The 9,985-nt window shown below is 40.7% G+C and overlaps 2 protein-coding genes across 4 annotated transcripts in view; both read right to left on the bottom strand.

Annotated features, from left to right (window-relative positions):
* LOC123725510 (deoxynucleotidyltransferase terminal-interacting protein 1) overlaps nucleotides 1-1,636 on the bottom strand; it is a 3,500-nt gene extending 1,864 nt beyond the window's left edge. Inside the window, exon 1 of the mRNA XM_045691395.1 lies at nucleotides 1,227-1,636. Within this exon, the coding sequence (XP_045547351.1) occupies nucleotides 1,227-1,304 (78 nt within the window). The 5' untranslated portion in view covers nucleotides 1,305-1,636. The remainder of the gene's footprint in view (nucleotides 1-1,226) is intronic.
* A 5,009-nt stretch (nucleotides 1,637-6,645) lies between these two features.
* Nucleotides 6,646-9,985, bottom strand: part of LOC106565080 (mRNA (2'-O-methyladenosine-N(6)-)-methyltransferase) — a 52,864-nt gene continuing 49,524 nt past the window's right edge. For 2 of the 3 annotated variants that reach the window (XM_014131716.2, XM_014131719.2), the window contains one exon: nucleotides 6,646-7,447. In XM_014131716.2, coding sequence (XP_013987191.1) covers nucleotides 7,099-7,447 — 349 coding nt within the window. In that variant the 3' untranslated portion in view covers nucleotides 6,646-7,098. The remainder of the gene's footprint in view (nucleotides 7,448-9,985) is intronic. The other variant, XM_014131718.2, reaches the window with a different exon arrangement.

Raw genomic sequence — 9,985 nt, 5'->3', positions numbered from 1 at the left:
ACAAACCCCCGAGGTGCCTTATTGCTATTATAAACTGGTTACCAATGTAATTAGAGCAGTAAAAAATAAAATGTTTTGTCATACCTGTGGTATATGGTCTATTATAAACTGGGTGGTTTGAACCCTGAATGCTGATTGGCTGACAGCCGTGGTATATCAGACTGTATACCAAGGGGCATGACAAAACATTTATTTTTACTGCTCTAATTACATTGGTAACCGGTTTATAATTGCAATAAGGCACGCGTTACGTCGTGCCTAACAGCCACACCCCCTTGTGCCTTATTGCTTAAATATACCACAGCTTTCAGACAATCAGCATTCAGGGCTTGAACGCCCAGTTTATAAATACATTTGAATGCCAACTACTGCAAAACATCTGCTGTGCACACACTACACGACTTAAAAATCTTAACTTTGATGTGCTCACATTTTCTGATTTCCTTCTCCCAAAACTTTCATTCTGTCCATTCTCAACCACAGGACGTGGGTGCTAACGTTACACGATTATTAATTCCTTCGTTGTTCCTGGCCTGAGTTTGTTGGTTGTCGTAAGGAAAAATATGCCGACACGGACCTGCATTATGTATATTTTTTGTAAAAAGAGAGACGGAGACGCAGAATATGGACTTAATATGAAATTGTCTTTTTGGTTTCTGTCATGGTAGGACGCAGATGTAGGCCAATATCGGTGGATTTAGTTTAGCATAGCCCGGTGCACCGGATGAGTACAGATTTCACTTAATGACCAATGAAATGGTCCAACAAAAAAATGATCGGGACATCCGACAGGGGTCTGGAGAACGGAACACTCATCATCGGTGCGTCCTTGACCTGCTCAAAACTACGCTAGTCCCGATGTACTGATCCTAGCCCAAATTCATAGGATTTCACCCAGATTATGAAAATTCATCTGGGACGGCAAAAACGTGTAGTGTACGCCCGGCCTATAGACTGTTGAAATGACAATCGTAAAACACATAATTGCCTCGCTTACACGTAAAAGTTGAGGATTGAGCTCAAACTGTCAATCTGCGATAGCTAGCTGTCATTGACAGATGAGATAGATGCTAATTTAAGGACCATCAGTTGTCCACTTTCAATGACAAATACAAAACTATTTAAAAGGACTATCAGTTGTGCACTTTATCGTAACATGACTGTGTAGCAATCACAGTTCGTAAGAAAGTATTATGTTATGGAATTTGTAGATGCTTAGCGCTCACCATAGTTTGTATGGGCGGCTGTTCAACAGCATCTTGTTGAAGCCAATCCCTCCGTCCCTCACTTCGATGAGCACCCATTTAGCAAGTATTAACTTGAAGACAACAGTATGGGGTGTGATGATTCAATAGATCCTCGCGGTAGCTCGCGACCAGGAAAACTATTTTCCGTCTCGACGCTTTTGCAGAAGTGGGCAATTGTCAAATTGCGAATAGATCTTAAATATATTTGTACAAAATAAGACTTGATGCTTTTCTAAATGCGTGCTGTCAAATTACTTCCTTGAGTAACATTAGCGAATAATCCAGCACTCAAAAGCAACAGTCTCCTTTTCTAACCACACAATTGTTCTTTGACAGACGATGTTGTTTCTAGAAAACAAAACAAACATATGACTGCCATCTATTGTACCGGAGGAACCAAAATGTATTCAGCGCACGCGTAAAAGCGTGTCCGTGTGACGAAACCTTATGAACCATTGCAGCCGCCATCTTTGTAGGGGCTTTCAGCAGCAATTTGACTATCACCAAATATTTTGGTATATACTGACTGTTCCGCACTGCTATCAGCATATTGGGTTGTAACATTACGGTTGTAGTTACTAGCATGACAGTATACGTCTTTATTTCACCAAAGTAATATCACAGACTGAGCCAGATGTTTCCCCTTTGGCGCTTCCACTCACCACCAAATACGGTGACGAGAGGAAGCCCGGTGGACGGCGGTGGGAGAAGATCGCGCGAGATGGATTTTGGCCGACATGCACATTTTCTCATCGATGAATCGTTTGATCTCAACAGTTTTCTGTTCCTAAAACGTTACGAACAGAGTGCACTAAGTTTTGTAGACCTCACCCTTAGCCAACGTGTAAAAATGGCGTTGTTTAGGAGTATAAGGCCGAATTGAGTTATTGCACTTATTACACCCCGAGTGGTGCCGGTCTAAGGCTCTGCATCTCAGGGCTAGAGGCGTCACTACAGACCCTGGTTCGATTTCAGGCTGTATCTCAACCGTCCGCGATTGGAGTCCCATAGGGCAGCACACAATTGGCCCAGCGTCATCCGGGTTAGGCCGTCATTGTTCCACCCCCTTATCAATCTACACACAATGCAAAAACAGGTTTTTAGAAATTTCAGCAAATTATTTTTTATTCAATTTAACTAGGCAAGTCAGTTATGAACAAATTCTTATTTACAATGATGGCCTACCCCGGCCAAACCCTAACGACGCTGGACCAATTGTGCGCCACCATATGGGACTCCCAATCACGGCTGGTTGTGATAGAGCAAGGAAGCGAACCAGGGTCTGTAGTGACGCCTCTAGCACTGAGATGCAGTGCCTTAGACCGCTGTACCACTCGGGAGGAAAACCATTAATTTAATCAGTTTTAGAATAAGGCTGTAACAAACAAAATGTGTTAAAAGTAAAGGGGTCTGAATACTTTCCAAATGCACTGTAAGAGGACTGTAAAAACTATGGCAAAATGTATCTAATATTTTAAAGTCTGTGAGAGCTGTTCAAATTATGGTTCAAAGCCCAAAACATGTGGTGTCAGCAAATAAGTCAGCATCTTGAAGAGAGCCTAAAAACTAACTACGGTGTTCTAGTTTATTATAAATCCAAATAACATACATAGTTTGACACATTTTACTGGGAGCAAATGTGATTCGGCGCATCTATATGCTGGTTCCAATGGAGATTATGTCACAACATTGATAATTTACTCAGAGGGAACTAGGAAAATGAATGAATTCAGCATTTACATTCTCCTGATTCTTGCCCATAGGAATCACATTGAGAAAAACATTTATGGTATTAGATACTCTACAGACAATAAATGACCATAAGGGTAAACCGATAGGGATAAATGAATGTATTCATACTCATCCTTTATGTAAAAAGTTTATGAACTGATTAAAGAATAAATATATTTCTTATGATTTAAGGTGTCAGAAATGTCATGCAAAATAAATTCCAAAAATAAATTATGCTCTTACCAGAACAAAAAAAGAGAATTATAAAAATAAAACTCAAGTAGTAATTTTGCTGGTTACACCTTAAGCATTACTAATGCAATCATACACACGTCTACTTTTACACACACACACACACACACACACACACAATTTTTTTTTTAAATAACACTTTGGTTTAGTTTAAAACTATTTATATGTAATAAACTGTATAATACATAAACAGATTTATCTTAAATTATGTTAAATTAACTCAAATAAAAAAAATCATGGAACAGACAGCATAATTATTATTTTTGCTATCAGAGTTCAATACAAATGTGTAGCAGAGAAAAATAACGTACTTCATACCAATTTTCTGTACAATATCTACACTTTGTTTTTCTGGTGACAGAAACATACTAGGATCAGGGTATATGACTGGTGCGCGACACACTAAAGCCAAAGAACGAATGGCTAGAGTTTGTCTCCAGGTTCTTGGGCACGATGCCAGACTTACTGTAGTAAGTATTATGTTCAAAGAGCAAGGCAACCATCATACATTTGCAACAGCATAAACAGAACCTTGCCTTATCCTCCAGTCCCATGCCTAATTACTTCTCTATAAAAACCAAAATCCTAAGTATATACAAATGGGGCAAAGGCAAGTGAAGATTTCTAGTAAGAAACTTATGCCTAAACCCATTGTACAAGCATTCAAGCTATAGATAAGAATATATGCTGAGATGGCATAGTAGTGCGTGAGGATGAATTGTCCTTGTAAACTGAGACAATTAGTCATATAATGAGGAATTGTACAATAAACATTTGTATCTTCTCATATTTTTTATACATTTATTCTCTCGGCTAGATGACTGAGGCAGAGGTGAGTCACTTTGGCTGCATCCCTAATGGAACCGTATTCCCTACATAGTGCACTACTTTTGACCAGAGCCCTATAAACCCTAGTCAAAAGTAGTGCACTACATAGGGAAGATAGTGCCATTTGGGACTCATGGAGACCTTCTGTTTTGCCATTTAAATATGTACATTCATTGTGCTGCCCAGTGATGCGTTCTAATATCCAGGGGCGGAAATCCCGGGGGGGACGGGGGGGACACGACCCCCCCATCCTGGGAAAAATATGATTTGTCCCCCCCAATATATCACTGAAACATAACTATGTAATTTAAATAATATTAATAATACGCAATGAAAGCAATTGTGCTGATTATAGACACTTAATAGCGCGTTTTTAAGTTTCAAAAGATTGCGACCCCCCCGCCCTTTGCCTCACAATGGTTTGATCCACTGCCAGTTCCTTAGCTTGCTACGTAACTGCCGTGAGGTTCATCCAGTCAATCGCGCACACACACACTAGCTGAATATGCAGAGCTAGCGCGCAAATATTAACTATTACGCTAGCTAGTACCTATTCCATTTATGTGGCGTCATCAAAGATGGAATCAGCATGCAGATGATGTAAGTTAGTGCTTCAAAGTCCCTGCGATAAGGTTAGCGATAAACTGAAGTCCAAACTGAACAGAACTACACTCTCATCTACCATTGTCTTAAATATATTTAATGGTCTCGTTGCAAAAGCTAAATTGTCGCAAGGGAACTTTTATTTATTTTATTTCACCTTTATTTAACCCGGGTAGCAAAGATTATAGCAAACACCACTGAAACTGAATTGGTGCTCGCTAGCTTTGCAAATTCAGCTATTGTTGGAAGCCAGCCAATATGAAACAAACTATTAAAATTACAAAAGGTTGCAGCATATGTTGTGTAAATGGTGAACTCATACTTGTACTCATACTCTTGTCATTTTAATCCGTTTCACATTTGCTAGCTAACTTTTAGATCGAAGCCCATATAGAATGATTGAAGATGATAGAAGCCCATCTCCTACTGTAAATAACCTACACACTGTGTGTGTAGCCAGCCAGGTAGAAAAATGGCAGAAAAATAAAAGACGGACATCAGAGTATTTTTCAATACACCAAAACACGTAGTAAGAACCCTAGTAGCCTAATATCTCAAAGACTAGTTGATAAAATGTTCATAAGAAAGAAATTAAATTCGAATGGAAATGTTTCACAATGATGTCATTAGGCAGAGCAGGCAACAGATGGCACACAGACAGCAGAGTTGGGGACAGACTGGCAGAGACAGGGAGTCTCAGGTAAGTTTGTTGAGTCTTTGTTTGGCAACATTATGAAAGGTTCTCAATTTTTTTTACTTGTATAATAGGAACATAATTGGAAAATGCCATGGATACCCCCACTCTCAACTTAAACTGGTGACTGAACTAAGATTTGTTAAAGGCAATGGTATTGCTGTTGTGATTAGTTGTGTAGTTTTGGGTACCGGTAGTTAGGAGTATGGCAAACACCTTATTTCTTTGGTTCCTCAATATACATTTACCATATTACAATGTAGGCTATGTGTTACAGCATTTCTTTTGGTGTCCCCCTCAGGAATTGCGCTTGAGAAAATTTCACGTAATTGTCCCCTCCAAAGTGGATATCAGATTTTCGCCCCTGCTAATATCATACTGGTGTAAAACATATAAAAATATAAAATTGAGATTGGAGGGATTAAAAACAACATAACTATTCTATGTTTCCATGCCATACCACGCACTACAATGTGAAAATAATGCAACCAGGTTGAACACAATCACAGAATTTCCCCAAATTATGTTTAACGAGGGTATAATTTACATCAGGTATTATTTCATTTAGTACTTTACCATATTCTAGAGACGTGGATAGGGTTATAAGCAAAGGGACATACTGTATTTTGCTCAAGCCAGTTCAACAAATTTTGTCAGTTGTTTTGATTTACACACAGCGCAGGGGGAAAGGCATAGTAATTCAGCTGTTGCTCGAGCCAATGCTTACCAATGGTTTACAACATATTGCCATTGTAAGATGTATTAATGGCCTGCATTTGCATTTATTGATATATATTTTTTTTTTACAAAATTCAACTAACTGCAGATATGGAAATGGTGTATCGACTTGGCTGATATGGAACTACTACTCTGTGGTATGTGTGACCTGCATAACAATAGTCCACAAAGAAATGCAATGTCTTCAAAGCCCTTAACCGCTCTCGTTCAGTACTCTGAGGGTTTCCCAAACTCGATCCTGGGGCCCCCCCAGGTGCCCGTTTAGTTTTTTCCCCTATCACTACACAGCTGATTTAAAACATCCAACTCATCATCATGCTTTGATCGTTTGAATCACTGTGTACTGCTAGGGAAAAAACCGAGCTTGGGAAACCCTGCTCTAACTTACTGATGGCTGTCCTATGTACAATGATTGCCTCTAAACTATTTGTAAGCTTAAGTGGGTTAGAAACATAGCTGCCTTATCACCCAATGACACATCTCGCTTCTGTACCTATTAAGGGATAGAGAGGATTTGGACAAACAAGACAAAAAACTTTTCCAAGGACTCACTTTTCAATTCCACACGTCAAAACCGACAACCAAGTCCTGCTGTCCGGGAGCAGATCACAATGCATGTCCCAAATGGCACCCTGATTTTGGACGCACTCTACGGGCAAAAGGCCAATGAACAAGGAATATAATTACCCAATAATTACTGACAATGACAGCAACAATGATGGAAAAATAAATTCTAGTAAACCACTACCACTAGCTACATTGATAAAAAGCAACAACAGATATTGTAAATAACGAGCAGAATCATAAAAACCTAGTAGAACTAATATTAAATAGTCGAGGCAGAGAAAGTAAACCTATTTTAGGGGGGAGGCCCTCCTTCGTAGGCTACCCAAGCGCCTGTGTAGTCCAGGGCCAAATCCTCACCACACACTCTCTCAGTACCAGTTGTAGGGTCCCCCATCCCCAAAACGCACCTTACTCTCACCCATGTCCCCTCCCCTGCTTTTAAAGGCTGGCTGCCTCAGAAGGTGGTGTAGTATTTTCCAGAGGACTAGAAGTACTGCTGTTTTCCTGGCTAGCGGGTGATGTGTCCAAACTGGCCGATCGCTCAGGTGCCGTCTTGGCGGCAGTAGAGTCTTTGTTGCCCGACACCCCCGCACTGGCTGGGGAGGGCATAGTGGGCGCAGAGGAGGTGGAGGAGGGAACTGGGGAGCCCAATGTTCGCTGGGAGACCTGGTAGGCTGCCAGCAGCACCTGGATGCGCTCCGGCGTGGGCTCCCACTTGGTGAAGCCGGCATCATTCTGCAGGAAGATGACCGCCGTGCCGTGGACTGCCTTGTAGTACATCTCCTCCCTGAGAGAGGAAATGAAAGACATTTAAACTCCCTTCATACAGTGCAATTAGACTGCAACTACGCTTGTGTCCCATTTAGGGTGCCTCCGGGAGAGTCCTTTTCGAAAGGGTACTTGAGCAGTTCCAAGTATAAAATGTGACTCATTTATCCACCCCAGCACAGGACAAAGATTTAAGATCAAAGGCCTGATTACCTGCATGTCCACCAATGTTGTTTACATGTTGAAATGTCCCTGCGGTCTGTCTTACATAGGGAAAACCCATCGAAGCCTTAAGACCCGGATCAGTGAGCACTGCAGCAATATACGGACATGTGAAACAAAAAATCTGGTTGATTTATTTAATTTTTTTAAAATATAAGTTGGACATCCTATTAGTTCTCTGAGATACATTCGAATAGAAATGGTGAAGATGTCACGCATGGGAGGGGAAATAGAGGAAACTTCTTCAAAGGGAGTGCTAATTGAATAATGTTACACACACACACACAAAAGTTGACACCTCATTCAAGGGTTTTCTTTATTTTTACATTGTAGAATAATAGTGAAGACATCAACACTGTGAAATAACACATATGGAATGGAATCATGTAGTAAAAAAAAAAGTGTTAAGGTTCTTCAAAGTAGCCACCCTTTGCCTTGATGACAGCTTTGCACACTCTTGGCATTCTCTCAACCAGCTTCATGAGGAATGCTTTTCCAACAGTCTTGAAGGAGTTCCCATATGCTGAGCACTTGTTGGCTGCTTTTCCGTCACTCTGAGGTCCAACTCATCCCAAACCATATCAATTAGGTTGAGGTCGGGTGATTGTGAAGGCCAGGTCATCTTATGCAGCACTCCATCACTCTACTTGGTCAAATAGCCCTTACACAGCCTGGGGATGTGTTTTGGGATATTGTCCTGTTGAAAAACAAAATGATAGTCCCTCTAAGCGCGAACAAGATGGGATGGCGTATCACTGCAGAATGGTGTGGTAGCCATGCTGGTTAAGTGTGAATTGAAATCTAAATCAAATCACAGTGTCACCAGCAAAGCACTCCCACACCTCCTCCTCCATGCTTCAAGGTGGGAACCACACATGCGGAGATCATCCGTTTACCCACTCTGCGTCTCACAAAGACACAGTGGTTGGAACCAAAAATCTCACATTTGGACACAGACCAAAGGACAGATTTCTACCATTCTAATGTCCATTGCTCTTGTTTCTTGGCCCAAGTATCTTCTTCTTATTGGTGTCCTTTAGTAGTGGTTTCTTTGCAGCAATTCGACCACGAAGGCCTGATTCATGCAGTCTCCTCTGAACAGTTGATGTTGAGATGTGTCTGTTACTTGAACTCTGTGAGGCATTTATTTGGACTGCAATCTGAGGCTGGTAACTCTAACTTATTCTCTGCAGCAGAGGTAATGCTGGGTCTTCATTTCCTGTGGCGGTCCTCATGAGCGCCAGTTTCATCATAGCACTTGATGGTTTTTGCAACTGCACTTGAAGAAACTTTCAAAGTTCTTGACATTTTCCAGATTGACTGACCTTCATATCTTAAAGTACTGATGGATTGTTGTTTCTCTTAGCTTATTTGAGTTGTTCTTGCCATAATATGGACATGGCCTTTTACCTGTATACCACCCATACCTTGTCACAACACAACTGATTGGCTCAAATGCATTAAGGAGGAACTTTGAACAAGGCACACCTGTTAATTGAAATGGATTCCAGGTGACTACCTCATGAAGCTGGTTGAGGGAATGCCAAGAGTGTGCAAAGTTGTCATCAAGGCAAAGGGTGGCTACTTTGAAGAATCTCAAAAATATTTAGATTTGTTTAACAATTTTTTGGTTACTACAGGATTCCATATCTGTTATTTCATAGTTTTGATGTCTTCACTATTACACACACACACACACACACACACACACACACACACGAAGAAGTCGGAAGTTTACATACATCTTTGCCAAATACATTTAAACTCAGTTTCACAATTCCTGACATTTAATCCTAGCAAAAATCCCCTGTCTCAGGTCAGTTAGGATCACCACTTTATTTTAAGAATGTTTAATGTCAGAATAATAGTAGCGAGAATGGTTTATTTCAGCTTTTATTTCTTTCATCACATTCCCAGTGGGTCAGAAGTTTACATACACTCAATTAGTATTTGGTAGCATTGCCTTTAAATTGTTTAACTTGGGTTAAACGTTTTGGGTAGCCTTCCACAATAAGTTGTGAATATTGGCTCATTCCTCCTGACAGAGCTGGTGGAACTGAGTCAGGTTTGTAGACCTCCTTGCTCGCACACGGTTTTTCAGTTCTGCCCACAAATTTTCTACAGGATTGAGGTCAGGGCTTTGTGATGGCCACTCCAATACCTTGACTTTGTTGTTCTAAAGCCATTTTGCCACAACTGTGGAAGTATGCTTGGGGGTCATTGTCCATTTGGAAGACACATTTGCGACCAAGCTTTAACTTCCTGACTGATGTCTTGAGATGTTGCTTCAACATATCCACATCATTTTCCTTCCTCATGTCATCTATTTTGTGAA

This window comes from Salmo salar, chromosome ssa12, assembly GCF_905237065.1.
Source record: "Salmo salar chromosome ssa12, Ssal_v3.1, whole genome shotgun sequence".
NCBI classification, from domain to species: Eukaryota; Metazoa; Chordata; class Actinopteri; order Salmoniformes; family Salmonidae; genus Salmo; species Salmo salar.
Note: the sequence above shows the minus strand (reverse complement) of the source record. Positions and strands in the feature narration are given on the sequence as shown.